This window comes from Schistocerca americana, chromosome X (assembly GCF_021461395.2).
Source record: "Schistocerca americana isolate TAMUIC-IGC-003095 chromosome X, iqSchAmer2.1, whole genome shotgun sequence".
NCBI classification, from domain to species: Eukaryota; Metazoa; Arthropoda; class Insecta; order Orthoptera; family Acrididae; genus Schistocerca; species Schistocerca americana.
The window spans coordinates 606,547,051-606,566,411 of NC_060130.1; the positions used below are offsets into that span (position 1 = coordinate 606,547,051).

General features: G+C 38.2%; 1 protein-coding gene across 2 annotated transcripts in view; it reads left to right on the forward strand.

The window, feature by feature from the left end:
• Positions 1–19,361, forward strand: part of LOC124554771 (alpha-soluble NSF attachment protein) — a 65,645-nt gene that overhangs the window by 19,183 nt on the left and 27,101 nt on the right. For both annotated transcript variants that reach the window (XR_006968442.1, XM_047128417.1), the window contains exons 3-4: positions 13,813–14,078; positions 17,100–17,273. Coding sequence is in view for 1 of the 2 variants with exons in the window: in XM_047128417.1 (XP_046984373.1) it covers positions 13,813–14,078; positions 17,100–17,273 (440 nt within the window). In the remaining variant the exon portion in view is untranslated. The remainder of the gene's footprint in view (positions 1–13,812; positions 14,079–17,099; positions 17,274–19,361) is intronic.

Sequence of the window (19,361 nt, forward strand, 5' to 3'; positions counted from 1 at the left end):
TGATAATTGAATCAGTGAGCCCTGTTATGAAAGTTAAAATTATGCAAGTGATATATTTCCACATACTAAAAAAAGAATTTCCCAGAAATTTTGACTAAGTTGGAGTATGGGTCAGGATCCAGTTGCAGCCCTAATTTTTCCTTGAAAGAAGTATTTTGATAATGGCCATGTATTTAGCAATTTGCTATGGTCTGCTCAAAATTGTGACTCTTAGGGTCATTGAAATGTAAACCACTTTTTTTTTTGGCGGAAGTTTACTGATGATGATAATTAAAATTGCTAAAGTAACACAGTTCCTCATTCATTTTTTTCCTATGGAAATGACAAATAAGTAGCTTCTTGATCTCTCAACAAAACAGGAAGAGGGGCACTCTGTGCCTAGCTTTTCCAACTCTACTATGAGGCCCAAGCATTTGAATACTGTGTGCAGATAAGTTGAGATTGAAAACTATGTTCGATCAACAGGTGTCAAGTGAATTTCACTCAGTTTTCAACCACTTGTGTGACCCTACCCCATCTTCAGCATTGTATTGTTATGGAAAAACATAATGCCATACATGGGTTGCAACCATTGTATGCTGCAGTAAGCAGGATTCACATCATCTAGTGGTTTGTGGTATTGTGCTACATTTTTAGTTCTTCTGTTTTGAATAAAGTCAGTGAATTTCAAAACTGTAATGTGAAACCTCCAACAGTTACAAAAGTTTAAATCACTCATACTGTTATCAGTGACACTTTAATATAGTCTCAGATTGTAAATTCCTGTTACATTGCAATCACTGTGAGGTTTTGGCCTACAGACAAACTTTGGTGTACTAATAAAGTAGTAATGGTGAAATTCATCCCTTCCCCTTGCAACATGATGAAAATATCAGCGAAATCTCATTTGGAGAGAGATTTGATAATGGACTGTGCAGCTTCCAAAAGTGGATCTAGCTTTTTAATGGTCCTGCTGCTAAAGGACCTCTGTGAGGTGAACTTCAAAATCTGTTATACAATTGAATGAGCATTGTGTAAGTTGTTTGATATGTGTCACTTCTTCCCGAAAGTCATCGTTTTTGTAATGGGCTAATATTTGTTGTCATTGTCACAGGGCTCACATATGACCAAATTGTAGTTTTGAGAGGGACTTCACATTTGTGTATACTGCATCTTGAAAGATGTGGTTGTGAGGTGCACAGTGCTGTTAGTGATCTTTTATGGGATGTTGCATGTTACTGCTACAGTGGTGTTGTTTGTGTCCATGATTTGCCAGTGTCTACTGTACTATTAACTGCATATCCATATTCCTTTGCGTGGGATGCCCCTGACAGTAAAACAAAGATGGACACCAGGTACTGTGAGCTTCCCAGTACAGACTGTCTGTACAGCACAAATGCTGTATGTGTTGAGGCTCTTCTAATCTATACTTCAGTGTTGGAGAATGTGGGAAAGTTACAGGGTTGAATGGCATCCCTCACATAACACCTATAATGATGCCTTGTAGTGCTATTGGGTATCATGAGATGCTACAGTTTCTAAAACCAGTGACTGCAGTGTCAGGAATTTTGGTTGGGAGTGGTACCATGCATTTCCTGATTTTCTGATAAGACATTACATATCACAGGTTTTAGCTGAGAGCAAGGTTGGTGGCTACTTCCACATTATCCGTGTCTCAGAGGCCCATTGCCATTGGAACAGGGATTTTGTTCGCCAAGTTCATCACATTTGAGATAACTAATAGTTCCTCTTCATTTTTACAGTCCATTGTTCGTTGTTGTCCTTGACCCCTTCTACTGCCAACTTTTGTGAGCAGCGAAACATTCCCTCAAAATGTTTGTTGCATTCTAACTTCACTACAAAAGCTGGTTTGGGTATAGTCTAGTGTCGCCAATTTGAGGGTCGCAGGTTTCCTTACAGCAGGTAGACAGCAATCAAGGCAGCAAACGATGTGCTGCAGCAGTTCTGAGCTTTTAGAGTGTGTGTTGTATGTCCTTAGAATTTTGTGCCTGGTCACAGGGCAAAACTATGTACTGTCGATAGACACAAAGTTTTTCATGACTTCTCACTAAATGGAGATCGTTCATAAGACTTTTACCTGGTGGCCATTAGTGTGCTCCTTTCGCTACTCAGAAGACAGCACAGGTGATTGTGGATAATACTTGAAACAATCAGCAATTTATGTTCAGATTTTTTGGTTTCATTTTATGAGGTATGAGACATGCTGTCAGGTCACCAATTATGATTTGTGGAATTTTTGTTTTTGTTTGTACATTACTTTTCCTGTGTCATGTGTAGGATAAATGTCATTTATTTCTGAGTAGTTGACCTGTGTGAATAATTCACACACTGTCGTGATAAATCACCAATAGATAACATAATAATACAGAAATAAGTAAATACAAGCATTTATTAATAAAAGGTGTTATATTTCGAATAGTAGTAACAGATGTGTGTCTGTAAAAAATCAGCATCATTATATACAGTATGATTAATTGCAAAAAAATTAAAAAGGAGATACCATCTTTGTCTGTTTAATTTTATTTCTCAAAACTTCTTTATTTTATGAAACATTCTTCAAAAACAATGTTAGCAGCTAGCATTTGATCATTGTTTGTCTTTTGGCTGTATGTGTTTTTAGCACAAACTTAAATATAACTGAATGTATGAACTCATAAAAAAGCCGTGTAGAACGGTCCATGTGGGGAGTGGGGACATGTGAAACAGGTTCTGGTGAATACAATCCTGAAGTGTGGGCCCTGTGCTTTATTAATTGGCAGAGGAATGACAACTTTTACTGAGAATTGTTTTCTTATCATTTGGAAAGACTTGGTTGGATCGGAATGGGTGAGGTTAATGCGGAGTATGAGCACAGCTTCTTTGGAGTCAGTGAATTTTGACAGTGTTGATGTACTTGTCTAAGGGAGTTTACACTAATCTTGCACAATTAATTAATCCCTGTTTAGTATTAATGTTTCTAATTAACATAATAGTGGCATTTTTCTTTAAAAGTAGTTATTAAGGTGGCAAACAGGATAGATTTAAGAGTCCAAGAATTCTAAGAGTACAATTAAATGTTGTTCGTATCTTCAAGTTGTACAGAATCAGAACTGATGTAAACCTTTGCCTCTCCAGGTAACAGGATGGAAAATAAATATATAAACTGTTGTGTAATCATAATTTTTTTGACATAAAATCGCCACTGAATAGAATTGTGAAACATTTTGTTCATTGAGTTCTGTGGCATTGAATCTGGTGGTATTAAAATTACAGTAACTTACCTGAGATGATGGACGTTGATGGAATTCAGGTTATTCACTGAGTACACAACTGTGACTGCTGTTGCACATAGTAGTAAAATCAGGTTGTCGGTAGATGGTGCTTTCTAAATTCTTTAAGTCAATGTGTACGACTGAAATCGTGTGATAGACTCCTGTTTTATGAAAAAGGACAATGTCTTCTAATGATTATACACCTTCCCACTCCAAGAGCATATGGTCCTTCTTTCTCATAACACAGAAGTGTTAAATCACATGGTGAGGATGCATATAGATATTGCTTTGCACTGTATAGGGAGTTTGAAAGATATGAAGTGAATACTCCCAAGGAATGACATTTAGTTAGAATATGGAATCTGGTTGATCTATTGGTTCATGTGTAGTCTATCTACATCCGAATTCTGCTCCAGCTACTGCCGGGTCTGGGTGCTGACGAGTCCTCTCCATTTGGCTCGGTCCTTCCACCACTTTTCTGCCTCCACTTGCTGCCAGGTCACACTTCTCCTTTCAACAGACATTCTCACTCCCATTTTCCACCATGTTCTTGGGCGCCCTCTAGGTCTTTTCCCATCCATCTTTAGTTCTTCCATAATTTTGGGGAGTCTCTGCCCATGCATCCTCTTAACGTGCCCATACCATCTTAATCTCTTTCTTTCAATTTCTTCTCTCATACTTTTTTGTTTGAGGTCCTTTCTAATCTCTACATTCCTTACTCTGTCCATTCTTGTTTTTCCCTTAACTGCTCTGAGAAATTTCATTTCCCCTGCTTGCAGTCTGCTCCAGTCCCTTTCTGTCATTGTCCATGTTTCTTCACCATAGGTGACAATAGGGATGTAATAATTCTTATACATAAGGCGTTTTGCTCTTTCTGAAACTTCATTATTCCATATCAGATGTTTTATTGTTTGGTAGAAATTGCCTCCCTTCCGTAACCTATTAATTTCGTTAGTTATTCTTCCATCCCTAGATATTTCACTCCCTAAATAAGTGAAACTTTCTACCACTTTGAGGGGTTCTCCATTCAAGGTCATATTTACGTTGATTCCTTTCTCTCTTCCAAATACCATTACTTCACTCTTATCTTTATTTATTTATAATCCATACCTTGTCATTATTTCCTTCCACGCATCAAGCTGTAGCTGTACATCTACCTCTTTATCACCCCATATTACCATATCATCTGCAAAAATCATCTTTTTGTCATTTTCTTTTACTATATCTTTTAACTGTCCTATTCATTCCTTCCATCACAACATTAAAAAGCGCAGGATATAGAATACTTCCTTGGTTAAGTCCTTGTCTTATTTCGAAGTATTCATAGTTCCCCAGTGGTGTTCTAAATCTACAATTGTGGCCTCTGTACATTGTCTTTATAACATTAATGTATCCATCTTCTATATCTATCTTCTTCAGTTCGTCCCAGAGTCTTTCCCTGTCATGTGTAGTAAAAATGAAATTATATTAATCTCAGGGGAATAACGTAAAGCTGAGAAGATTATATTTAAATCAGTTATTTTCAAGGAGCTTACACAATATCAACCAGCACTGGCTTCTCCAACTTCAGTTTCGTAGTTCTGAATGATTACAAAAGGCTCGAGGGGAAAATACCAAGTCATTGATTGCGCTATTGGATGCACCCAATTGCTGTGGAAGTATTTATGGAATTTTTTATACTAAAAATGAAAGCTTACGAAAGTATTTTGGTGAAGCCTACAGGCAAGTGGGCAACACAAGGTTTTAAATTCCTGATACCAGCCGGAACTTTGGATCTGTGTTGTATCACTTTTTTCCCTGTTGGTTACTGGAGTAAATGACGTGTGTCCTATCAGAAACTGTGTTCTTAATCTAAGCTGAGGTGCTTGTTATGATGAACTGGAATATTCAGCCTGTTCTCAATGCTTTTCTGCAGTCAGATATTCAAATATATTCCTTCGTCAGTGTCAAAACCACAAAGTAAATTTTGTTGGAAGATGTAAGAAGTTTTCACATGTCTACAATGCTGAATTTTTGCAACACATTCTGCTGTCTTCATAGAGACTTTTTACCTCATACGTCTTCTGGGACAATGAGCAGCTGTTGGTCAGCAATAAAAAGATGTTTCATATTACAGTGGCCTTAGTCAAAGATATTGTCTAGCATCCTTTCCTGACACCAAATATGAGAGCTAATTAGATCCAACTTGACATCTCATGGCTGTTAGCATATGGTGCGGTATTGTGACTCTTACTGGTTTCATTCTCACATATTTCCACAATCACTGCACGCCTGCTTCTTTCAGATATTTTGTTTGTGGGTACTCAGTAAACTCTAAATATCAGTTTGTATGTGATGTCTCACACCAAAAATCATAAAAACTGAGTATACAGCTGATTGATATATCTGCTCTCTGTGCAAGGGTTAGTTTTTATATTCATAAACATGGTGCTGCTCTAGGTGAGGTGATAGGAGAAGGTAGGGTCACAATATAAAGATTTTCAAAGACAGTGTACTTACAGTGGGAAACTCTGACAAAAATACTGGATGATTTGTAATATTCTATAAAACATGATTTGGTAAATATGGTGCTGGTGTTGAGGCATACCACTATTGGGTTAGTATTCATTTTGAGCCACCATGTTTTACTTCATTTGAGCTCCTTCGTCAGGAAAGTTAGAATGGCTGCTTATATCGGATGTGTAGTCAACATGTTGGTGCATTTCCTGTGTTTTCTATCATCAGCAGGGAACACATTACACTACAGCTTTGCCCCAACAGGAAAGCTGATTTAAGAACATTGATGGTGGTAGGAACCGTCACAAGCAGTTTAATACTTGAATAGGAATGACAGGAAAAACTATATTTTAAGTGGGGTTAGTACTGAAACACACAATTTGAGAAAGCAGCTAAACAATATAAGTGTAGTATACTCAATCAATGTGTCTATTACTCTAGGTAGAGTCTTAAGAGAATTTTTCTCTGAATATTTAAAACTTCTGCTCAGAGCCACATCTAGAAGCATGTGCCGCATAAGTATAATTTAATAAATTCTTCAGACAGAGCACCTATTGGCAATTTTAGACCATTTATAAAACACTGTAAAGATCACTTTGGATATTTAACAGAAGATAGTAGTGGTTGCTTGTTGTTTTAAAAAAAGATAAATTATTCTATGACTTCATTCTACTGTAAACAGCTGTTGCATTAGATGCACTTTTCATTCAAATTGATCCATAGTGAGGAGATCCCCCAAGATGAACACCATATCAGAAAACCAAAAATACAGAATAAGTACTTTAATGAAAAATAAATAAGTTAATGTACCTGCCACTGATCGCAAGTGAAATGATCACCATGAATTTGGAATGACCCAAAAAAATTTGTCATATTTTCATTTGGAAGGTAATAAACACTACATTTAAAAAATGGTTTTACAACACTTAAATGACCACATTACTGCACTGAATTCGAAAAGTCTGATTGTACTAATACTTGCAGTATTTGACACACACGCCCATGCAGGAGTTGGACACCAATAAATCCTTAAGGCTCCTCTTAAGTTTTACTGACAGTAAAACTTCTTATGGTTTCTGGCAAGTTATTAGAAATGTGTTCCTGAATAGGTGATGGCTTTCTGGATCAAAGCAACTGACTTTAAATATTTGTGAAGGTTTTTCTTATTTGTAGCCTTGATTCTAAGCTATCAGTTTGAAAAGGAGATACTTTTAATGACAAATTTCGTTTAGAAATAAATATATTGGGAAGCAGTAGTTACTATCTAGTTCCCTAAACAGGCCTGTGCAGCATCTTCTTGAGTCTCACCACAAATAATTCTTATTACATGTTTTTGTACACAGAAAACTTAAACTTGGCTTGGTGAGCCAAAAAAAAAAAAAAGGTCCTGTGAGACAGTATGGAATAAAAGTAACTACAGTATGCCAACTTTTTATTTTAATAACCCCTATAGCTGACAACATGGAAATGGGGATTGGTGTAGGTGCTTTCGCATATTCCTCCCAGTGGGATCTATTGTCAGGCTGTAATCCCAAGAATTTAACACTGTCCACTTTCTCTATATGTTTATGGTATTTTAGGCATATAGTGGTGGGAAACCTCTTGAAAACTCTGAACTACATGTAGTATGTCTTTCCAAAGTTCAGTGACAAAGAATTGGCTAGAAACCATCACCTGATCTTTTGAAGACTACACTTGATTTGTTATTTATTGCAATGTTTGTATTGTCTGCAAACAAAACAAACTTGCCATCTTGTAATGTTATTGATGAAAGGTCATTGACACACAAGAAAAACTAAGGATATTAAGATCTTGTGGGACACCACATGTAATTAGTTCTCAGATTAATGAAGCCATGTAACTTAATACATGTCTATTTCCTAACAACACTCTTTGTTTCCTGTCAGATACAGGATTTAAACCATTTTGCAGCATTTCCTGTTGATGCACCACAATAATTAATTTATTTAAAAGGCTATTGTGATTTACAGTGTCAGATGCCTTCAACAGATTACAAAATATATCAGTAGCCTGTAATTCATTGTTTGATGAGTGAAGTACTTTTTCACTGTGTATGTAGATAGCCTTCTCAGTGTCAGAACCCTTTAGAAATCTTGTGGGATGAATTTCCTTGAGACAGAGAAGTTACTGTCCATGCATCAGCACGGCTTTAGAAAGCATCACTCCTGCGAAATGCAACTCACCATTTTTTCACATGATATCTTGCGAACCATGGATGAAGGGTATCAGACGGATGCCATATTCCTTGACTTCCGGAAAGCGTTTGACTCGATGCCCCACTGCAGACTCCTAACTAAGGTACGAGCATATGGGATTGGTTCCCAAGTATGTGAGTGGCTCGAAGACTTCTTAAGTAATAGAACCCAGTATGTTGTCCTCGATGGTGAGTGTTCATTGGAGGTGAGGGTATCATCTGGAGTGACCCAGGGAAGTGTGGTAGGTCCGCTGTAGTTTTCTATCTACATAAATGATCTTTTGGGTAGGGTGGATAGCAATGTGCGGCTGTTCGCTGGTGATGCTGTGATGTAGGAGGATACAAGATGACTTGGACAGGATTTGTGATTGGTGTAAGGAAAATGCAGCTAACTCTAAATATAGATAAATGTAAATTAATGCAGATGAATAGGAAAAAGAATCCTGTAATGTTTGAATACTCCGTTACTAGTGTAGGTCTTGACACAGTCACGTCGATTAAATATTTTGGCGTAACATTGCAGAGCGATATGAAGTGGGACAAGCATGTAATGGCAGTTGTGGGGAAGGCGGTTCATTGGTAGAATTTTGGGAAGATGTGGTTTATCTGTAAAGGAGACCGCTTATAAAACACTAATATGACCTATTCTTGAGTACTGCTCGAGCATTTGGGATCCCTAACAGGTCGGATTGAGGGAGGACATAGAAGCAATTCAGAGGCGGGCTGCTAGATTTGTTACTGGTAGGTTTGATCATTACGCGAGTGTTACGGAAATGGCACAGGAACTCAGGTAGGAGTCTCTGGAGGAAAGGAGGCATTCTTTTTGTGAATCGCTACTGAGAAAATTTAGAGAACCAGCAATTTATGCTGACTGCAGTACAATTTTACTGCCGCTAACTTACATTTAGCGGAAAGACCACAAGGATGAGATAAGAGAGATTAGGGCTCGCACAGAGCCATATAGGCAGTCATTTTTCCCCTCATTCTGTTTGGGAGTGGAACAGGGAGAGAAGATGCTAGTTGTGGTACGAGGTACCCTCCGCCACGCACCATATGGTGGATTGCAGAGTAAGTATGTATGTAGATTTAGAAATCCAAAGTGTGACTTCGACAATACATTATTTGCTGTCAGGTGGTTAAGAAGCTGATTGTATGTTACCATTTCTAGAATTTTGTGAATGCTGCGTGACATGAAAGTAAACTGAAGTTTATTGGTATTTCTCTCTTTTCTTCTTGGTTGTGGGTTTCTGGACAGGTCTTACGAACAAAATCATGTTAGAAAATCAAGTGGCACCTCAGACCCTGACATGATGTTACTTGTGATAAGTTCTGGTGCTTATCAGGATAAAAAATTTAAAACATGTGAGTTCATGATGGTCCTTACGAAATTAATGAAATATACAATTCATACATAATAAGACCTCACATTGTATGGAAATTGCTTTCCTCCAGATGTAACTCAATTTAGACTGATGTCTACAAACAGTACTGGATTACTCAATAAATGAAATGTCTTATAACTTAAGAGGAACCCATACTTGCCAGCCTGGAACAGTTCTGCAAATGACATATTGTCAAAGTTGGGTTCAATAAAGATTTTTGATGTTCAGGAGGCTGTTTACGCATGCAGTGAGTGTATATTTAATTTGGTAGTTAATAAATATTCTAAGATTCATCAAGGAAATTTGACTGTGTATGTCGCAACCCTCTTTTAAGTAAGTGAGACTATTTAGTTGTGACAAATTCTTTGAAATGATTAAAATCACCTCTCAACAAGGAAACAAAAGGTGTAATGAGGGCGAGTTCTGTGGCAAATTATTGGTATTCATGAAACAAACCAATTACATGTAGTATCCACAAGGTTCTACACTGGGGTCTTTACTTTTCCTTGTGTATATTTAACAACTTGACATCTGCAATGTCATCTGATGCCAGGTTTATCTTGTTTGAAGATAATATAGACATTGTGGTTTGTATTAAATCAAGATGAAGAAGCTTGCACAGGATAGAGTAGCATGGAGAGCTGCATCAAACCAGTCTCGGGACTGAAGACCACAACAACAACAACAACAACAACAACAACAACATTAAATCAAGTGTAGTTGTAGAAAGAACTAGTAATTAATTTTCATATAAATTAATAATTATTTTTTAGTCAGTTTGTTCTTGTTACACACCTAAAAACTCAGTACATGCAGTTCAGAACACTCAAGATGTTTTCACCCAGCATATGCACAAAATGAGGAATTGCATACAGAAGAGGTCGAGAATGGTGAATTATTGTGATTGCATGTTCATAGATTTTGTAAGCACAAGAATAGTACAGAATTCTTGAAATGTCAAAGCAAATAATATGGACTGAATGTTGGCAGACATAGGTGATAGATACTGAAACACAATGGATGACATAATTTGCTTACTGTCATTTAATTATGCCATGTGGTATAAAATTTTGTCGTTACCCACCAGATCAAACCAAAGTTTTAAACCCAGATGTTCAAAGTGTGTGTCATGGTATGAATCAAAGAACATTCTGTGGAAGCCTGTTTAATGAACTGGGTGTGCTTAACTTACTACTGCTTCTCAGTACATTTATTATTTAATGAAATTTGTCTTTTAAAATAAACTACTCACTTCACAGGTCGATACTATAGATAAAAACAACCTAAATACAGACAAAAACCTCTTTCTTTTGTCGATAAAGGTGTCACCTACTTGGGAACACCAGTTTTCAATTATTTGTTAGCAACTGTAAGAAATTTAGGTCACTGTTAAAGCCCAATTCCAAGATAAGCTAAATGATTTGTTTGTGGCAACTCCTGCTCCAGTGACAATTTTCTTAGCAAAACCAATTGGGCATATGTTACTTGTATCACAAAGCACGAGTTACATGTAATACCTGACTCCAGTTTCATCATCAAAGTAGTGTGATCTGTGTAAGAATCCATCCATCCATGGTCTTATTTAATAATGTTTGGCCACAATAGCTTAGGAATTATGACAATTTTAATATTAATTTGTAAATTTTAGTTACAATTCATCTGGTTCAGTGGAACAGTGTGAGCCAAGGCCACTTTGTAATTGAACGAGTCATTAAATAAGTCACAGAAAGGTGATAAGAAAATTTAAGATGCTCTACAGAAGAATATAAGAACTAAAAGAAACACAGAAACATTTAAAGTAGTGTATACAATAAATAATAGACAGTAATATGGGACTCCGAAGTACTGTGGGGTAACTCCTGTACAGAAGGAAAACATTTTTATTTCACATGTTGCAGTAACATTTCACTTCTGATCTGTGGATGTTTTGTAATTTTGTTTTTATCATGTTCCACCTCCCGAAGGACCTACTCTCTGTGGGTCTGTGGAACAAACGGAGTACATTATCTACTCTAATAACTACCAGCAGTGAAGTGCTTAAAAAAGCATGCGTAGAAACAAAACTTACAAACTCTTCACCCTGTTGAGTTCCAAAACCAGCCAAATCTTATTTAGCGCCATAATTGTGTCTCACAATGGCAGAGGTCATTAAATCCACCTCTTCACACATTTCGAAGCAGTTATATTGTTCATTGAGTATTTAAAAGTAATGCAAGTAGACTGACTTTTATCTTATGTGTACAGCATAAGTATGTAAACTGTAAGCCTGTTCTTCCAAAACTCCGCACTGATACCATCTTTTTCCAAATCTTTACAAGTAAAATCTTTTACATTACACTGATAAGCCAGAACATTATGACAACCTACCTAATAGTTGGTAAGCCCACCTTCGGCATGTCTAACAGTGGCAACACGTTATGGCATGGAAGCAGTGAGACCTTGGTAGTTCACTGGAGGAAGGTGGCACCACATCTACACAAACGCGCGCGCACACACGTGCGCGCGCGTAACCAAATTCTTGTAAATTCTGAAATCCTGGGAAGGGGGTTGGGGGGTAATTAGCTCTGATGCCATGTTCAGTCACATCTCAGATGTGTTCAGTCAGGTTCATTCAGATCTTGAGTTTGGGGGGGGGGGGGGGGCGGCATCACATCAATTGGAACTTGCCAGTGTGTTCCATAAAGCACTCCATCAACTCCTGGCCTTGTGACATGATGCTTTATCTTGTTAAAGAATGCCACTGCCGTCGGGGAACAGGATCATCACAAAGGGGTGTATGTGGTCTGCCACCAGTGTACAATACTCCTTGGCCATCATGGTGCTTTACACAAGCTCCACTGGACCCATAGATGTCCACGTGAATGTTCCCCAGAGCATAATGGAGCTGCCGCCATCTTGTCTCCATCCTGCGGTACGGGTGTCAAGGAATTGTTCCCCTGGCAGACGACGGATTTGCGCAGTCCCATTGGCATGATGTGGAGGGTATTGGTATTACATCAGACCATGGAATGCTGTCCACTGTGTCAGTGTCCAACGCCGATGGTCATGTGCCCATTTCAGTCATAGTTGCCATTAACAGTGACACATGTATTGGTCGTTGACTGTGGAGGCCATTCGTCAGAAGTGTTTGGTGCACTGTATGCTTAGAAACACTCGTACTCTGCCCAGTATTAAAGTCTGAGGTTAGTTCCACCACAGTTCGCCACCTGCCCTGTTCTACCAGTCTGCCCAGCCTATGATGTCCAACCTCTGTAATGAGGTGTGGCCGCCCAACCCCATGACGTCTGGATGTGGTTTCACCTTGGTTTCGCCATGTGTTGAAGACACTTGCCGCAGCACTTCTTGAACACCTGTAAAATCTGTCATTGGTCAAACTTGGATATATTTCGCAGCTTTTCCATTCTACACTCGGACAGAAAGCTCACTGATACCACATGCGCCGTGTGTGTGTGTGTGTGTGTGTGTGTGTGTGTGTGTGTGTGTGTGGGGGGGGGGGGGGGGGGACGAGAGAGAGAGAGAGAGAGAGAGAGAGGGAGAGAGAGACTAGCAATCATTTCTTGCCAGGTGACACTGCTATCGCCTGGTCTGGTTTGTATCGGTAGTAGTTTGGTGATCATAATGTTCTGGCTGATCAGTGTAAATATTACATTAAGAAATCTGTGTCTTATTAGTTTGGCTCTTTTGGACTCAGTTTTGGCACTGTTATAAGTAGCATAACACAGTTTGAAAGTAATGGGAAGTGAGCTTGGCAATTGTTTGCTCCTTCCATAAAATTTGGGCGAACAGAGTTTGTGAGTATTGTAATTCACTTTCATTGATGAGAACACACTCAACCATCTAACTGTTGTTGTTGTCTGTTAGGCTCATTAGTCTGACAATTTATCACATGAAGTGCAGCAGAATGTGTGACTGTTGTAAAGGTATAGTGCAAAATTTGTTTTTGTTGTAGGTTAACTGTAAAGAATAGAAACATTCTGCCCATTGTATAGTTAAGAGAAACTGAGATCTGTAATTACCCAGCAAAAATATTGTATGTTGAATTATATGCTGTACAGTTGGTCTTTTATTACTATATAAATCAGTAGCTACAATATGTACGAATAATTTTTGTGTGGAACATCATCTGTAGGGGAAAATTTTGAAGTGCCTAGTTAGTTGAAAGTGGATGATATGTTTTGTTCATTTCTCCAACCACCATTTCGGAATCATCCTGTGTAGATAGTCTGTACCTTTCATGGGAAACTGAATTTGTGTGTGTTAATTATTTGACAGAAGGACATTGTTAATAATGTTTCTTGCAGAGATTTGTGTGAATACTGGTGCCATCTACAACTTTATTGTGTTTCATTAAGCTGCTTACTGCCTCCAAACTCTATAGACACAAAAAATACTTGTAGAAAATGTGTGGGAAATGATTTGTTGTATATGAACAGCGTAACACATGCATTGTATATGATTTTGTACGCAGGTGCTGTTGCAAGTCTATTGAGGGCCATTGAAATTTACACTGATATGGGACGATTTACAATGGCTGCAAAACACCATCAGTCAATTGCAGAATTATATGAAACAGAAAATGTTGACCTGGAACGTGCTGTACAACACTATGAACAAGCTGCAGACTATTTCAGAGGAGAAGAAAGTAACTCTTCAGCCAACAAATGCCTCTTGAAAGTTGCTCATTATGCAGCCCAGTTAGAAGATTATGAAAAAGCAATTAAAATATATGAACAGGTAATACTTGACACCCACTGCCAATGTATTATATACTCTCTCTTCTTTCCATCCATCCATCCAGCTATCTATCTTTGTGTTCCTGTGTCTTCAGTAGTTCACATCATCAATCACCAGGGGAAATATGATGTTTAGAAATATCCAGTTTCAACTTAGACTGCCACTGAAGTGGAATAATCAATTTTAAAACCATAGTGTTTCTCATACTGAAAATACTAAATTTTACCTAAGTTATTTAATTTAAGAATAGTAGCCGCATATGTGCATGTGCGCACTTGTAAGTGTAAAGTTTAATAATCAGACATTAATTTAAAGTACCAAAATAGCCATTCATAAACTTCCTGTTAAATTCTTGGGAAAGTATTTAATTTTTTTATGACAACTGTGGGAAAGTAAAGCAGATTACACATGAAATACAAAATTTAGCTATCAATGAGCCGAAAGATGCTGCTGGATATGTAAAGAATATTTACTGATTTGCAGTTTGCAATTTGTCTTTCAATTTTTTGTATAGTTAGGTAGTTATTGTGTAGTTAGTTGGAATCACAGTTCTAACTTCCAGCAAAATTTTAGTCATCCTAATCAGTGCTGTCACACCAGACAATCATTTCATTTGTGTGTTGCATAAATGAACATAATGGACTTCATAATTTGTGACTACAAGTTTTCATTCTGTGAGCATATTGTTGCAGTTAATTGGATCCTGTTATGCATTAATATTCAGTTTATTCTGTTGTTCAAATGTGTTGGAGAAGTCTCATGCTGCTTGGTTTCTTTCCCACCACGAAGAGCCGTTTGTGATCCTTTTGTATCCTTCCATTGTTAGCTGCAAAATAGAAGTGTGTATTAATCTGCTATCACCCACCTTTATCTGTGCTACTTGCAAAATTTGCAAAAAGCATCAGTTCCCATTCAAGAACTATGTGGCAGCTTCGAGAAGTATGAATGCTACCACATTGTCAGTACCAGTGTTATATCAGTTACTGGAACATATATATAAATGATGATAAGCTATGCGCATCATTCCATTGTTTCTGAATCCAAATTCCTGGAATATAGGTTGTATAGTGTCAGCAGTTGTGTGAAATTGTGCATGAAATGAAAAATGATTTGGCACAGATTTAGAAACGTTCAATAATTTCTTCTCCAGTCTAATTATAAGAGGAAGCAGAGCAAAGCATGTCATAATTGAAAATAACTCATACAGGTTTTTAAAAATGTGATGTTAGTTGAAAAGGGAGTAAATGTGCAGTGTAACTTGCTGTGATCAAGTACCGAGTGGTTATAATTAAACTTTCCCTATTTAACACGTTATAACTTGGAAAGTACTTACCGTAAGAGTACCAAACTTGGTAGCATTTATGTCCAGAGTATAGGGTGCATGATTTCCATGCATTCTAGCCCCCCCTCCATCCAGTTCCAATTATGGCCACCGGGTGCGTGATCAGTCATCGTGATTCATGGTCTCTCACACCTGACCAGTCGCTGTGCACTTGTTGACTTGTCAACATGAACTTGGACAAAAGGACCAGGGCATTATTGGTAAAGCTCTATTACTAAAACAACAGTAATGCTGCAGCTGCACTTCGAGAATCTCGTCAACTGAAGGGCTTACGGAAGGGTCCTCTTTCTCCACCTGCTGTGCGGAGCATTATGGAGCAGTTTGAATCAAATGGAGAACTGGGTGTCGCTCCAGGAAGAGGCGGTTGACAAGTTGCCCCACAGATGAGTGATGAAATCGCTGTTGCTATGGTGGACAATGCTACATGCAATTTCCAATTGTCAGGCAGTGTGCTCGCTGTTTCATGACAGTTGAACATCCCATGGTCCCCTGCACGGAAGGTGCTTCGAACCATTCTTAAATGGTATCCGTACAACATCCATATTGTACAGCAGCTTCCACCCCAGGGCACATGACAACGTGTTGACTTCTCTCTCCACTTTCTCACAAGGATTGAAGTTGACGAGCGCTGGCCCTGGATCATTTTATGGACAGACGAAGCTCTTTTTTTCTCCGAGGGGTGAGGTGAACACACAGAATTGCTGAGCATAGAGATCTTCATCACCAGTCACTGTGCATAAAGTTCTTCTGCATGGTGAATGTGGCACTGTATGATGTGGCTTCATGGTTAAATTCATCATTGGCCCACTCTTTTTGGCACTCAAGGACCAAAGAAGTGCAGTGTGACTGGTCATTGTTACTGTGATACTTTTCTCCAGCATGTCATACCCGCCCTACAGGAGAGAGAAGAATTGAACTCAACATTTTTCATGCAAGACGGCACCCTACCGCACATCGCTTGTGAAGTTCACCCTTTTCTATGAAACACGTTTGGAATTGTCAAATTATCAGCCAATCAAGTCCAAATGCTTGTTTGGCAAGGTCACCTGATCCCACTTCCTGTGGTTTTTTGTTGTGGGGCTACATGAAGGACAGGGTTTACCAGGGAAACATTCACACATGTGCTGATCTGAAGTGCAGCAGATCGAGAGGTAGCCAGCATACCTTCAGACATGCTTCATTCTGATGTGAAGAATTCAATTGTGCTCTTTCAGACTCTATTGGACGCTGATGGGCACCATATTAGTGCCTTTTGGAGCAGTAATGGTGCCTGTATGTAATGGTATGATGCACTATAGCAGTACATTAAAAATGTTTCAGTTGAATTGATTCTGCATTATTTGTCTTTCCCGTGTCCTTGACATTAATGCTACCAAGTTTGGTACTCACACGGTAATTAATTGCATTGTTATAATTTGTTAAATAGGAAAAGTTACATTGTAACTACCCTGTACTACCCCATGTTTCAACCATATTTTGATTTAATTATCTCTATGGCCTCAACATGGTGAGAAAAGTTGCCGTTTCGCTAGTTGAAAAAGCAAACTAATATAAGAGTATTCAATCAGTGGGGTATCATAAAATTGGTGCTATGTGAGTTTTTGTTCCTGTATTTGTTCCTGTACATATCCTTAAGTTTTATTTCGTGCATGTAGATTGTTTCGTATGTTTCTGTATAGGTTGCAGCCACATCACTCGATAGTTCACTGCTGAAATACAGTGCAAAAGAATACTTTTTCCGTGCTGCACTTTGTCATCTCTGTGTTGATGTGCTCAATGCACAGCATGCTTTGGAACGTTACCAGTCCATGTATCCAGGCTTCCAGGATTCTAGGGAATATAAACTTATCAAGGTAGGCACCCCAGATTAATCTTTATAATAAAAGTATGAAAACTTTTTCTGTTTAAAAAAATACTTAACGTGTTAGCAATATTTTTAGTATAATGCTGTCTTATGCATTCTTTAAGTATTTTTTGTGCTTCATTTGGGCTTTACATGAAGTATTTGTAAGGAATATTTAGTGTCACCTTTTTTACAAGAATTTTCCCCATTGAAATTCATTTTATGTATCAGTGACACTCTTTCGCAGACTCATTAGTTGTGAGTTTGTCCAACACACTTATCTCATTTAATTCTATATGGTCTGTCTGACATGAATAAATCAGGCTGAACAAAAGCAAAGGTTGCTTCCATACTGAATGAACTCTTCACATTTCAGTAGTGAACACTTAATAGACATTCTGCATACTAATTTAGCTCCCCACAGTACCTGTCACATAGCTAGAACTCGAGACTGCCAGTTATCAAAAATTTGCAGTCAGTCTTAGAACCTCTTATTGAATCACACTTGAAAACCCAGAACTTTATATTGGACATTAACATAATTTAGTTTTTATAAGCTGAAATAGCTATTTACATATGTAATTTCTGTAGGTTTTCCTGTGTTTCACAGTTCCTCTTGTAACACAATTGTGTGAATAAAAAATCTCTAAATCGGTGATTGTTGGTGATACTATGGGATACATCATCTAAGTTGATGTCTAAGAGTGGTACTAAAAAAAAAAAAAAAAAAAAAAAAAAAAAAAAAAAAAAAAATCTTACAAGTAATCTTCACAATTCAGCTTCTCTAATTGAGTGGTGCTGGAGGAGTGTAGAAATAAGGTTTCTCAATTTTTGTTAACATTTTGAGTCTAATTGCCAACAGCCTTGCTGCAGTGGTAACACCGGTTCCTGTTAGATCAACGAAGTTAGGTGCTTTCAGGTTTGGCCAGCACTTGGATGGGTGACCATCCGGTCTGTCTACCGCTGTTGGCAAGCAGGGTACATTCAGCCATTGTGAGGCAAACTGAGGAGCTGGAGAAGTAGTGGGTTTTGGTCTCATAAACCAACATGCAGCCAGGAGAGCGGTGTGCTGACCACATGCCCCTCCATATCTGCATCCAGTGGCACCTGTGGGCTGAGGATGGCACGGCGCCCGGTCTGTACCGTTGGGCCTTCATGGCCTGTTCAGACAGAGCTAGTTTGTTTTTGAGTCTAATCGCTTGAAACATTTGGGGCCCAGAAAACCAGCCATTTATGCCCTTACTTAAAATGTTACTGGCACATCTATTTTTGAGGTATATTTAAGGGTAATAATGCTAAAGACAGTTGCAAGGTTTATTTTTTATCTTTTATTTTGGATCAATGGTAGATTACAAATTTTATGGTAATGATTAAACTACTGTATAACTAAACTTCAGGAAAAAAGAATAGTGTGAGGTGAGTTGTTGAGAAATTCCACACACAGTTGGCTTTTGTATGGAAGAGACAGAAACATTCTAGTGTGCAGAGAAGTATGTCGCAGTCAGGGCAGTACCAGCTTCTTTCTTTCCTGCTTGATTGGCCAGCAGACTGTTCATTCTTCTGTGAACAATTCTTGCAAAACCATGTCGGATGTTACTTCATCTCAGTTCCAAGAATTTTGTGAGGGAAGTGTCATCCAACCAGCTGATAGTTGCACTAGGAACAATTTCTGGAGCCATTGTTGTGCCTTTGTGGAAGAGTCCTTCACCAGGTTCTTCAGACTGTTCCCACGCATATATTTCTCCTTCCAGTGCAGAATCGTTTGATTCTTTCTCTGCAGTTTCCAGAATTTCTTATATGTTAAGTAAATCTGACATATTTGTAGCAAAATTACAGGAAGCTTAAAATTCTAATAAATACATGCAAAAAATCTCACGACTCCACTAGCACGCATTGACTCCATTGTGGCAGGCATTCTTATGTTTGCCACTGTTTCTATCAGAGGAATTCTATAAACTGACAACAGAGGGCAGCACCTGTCAAGGTACAGCATGTGAGATGTCAATATAATGTTCTCATACAAAGCCATTGCAGTTTTAAAACTACAGATGCCTTGCATATCGGAAAACATTGCATTGCAAGATATACTCGGGCGTAG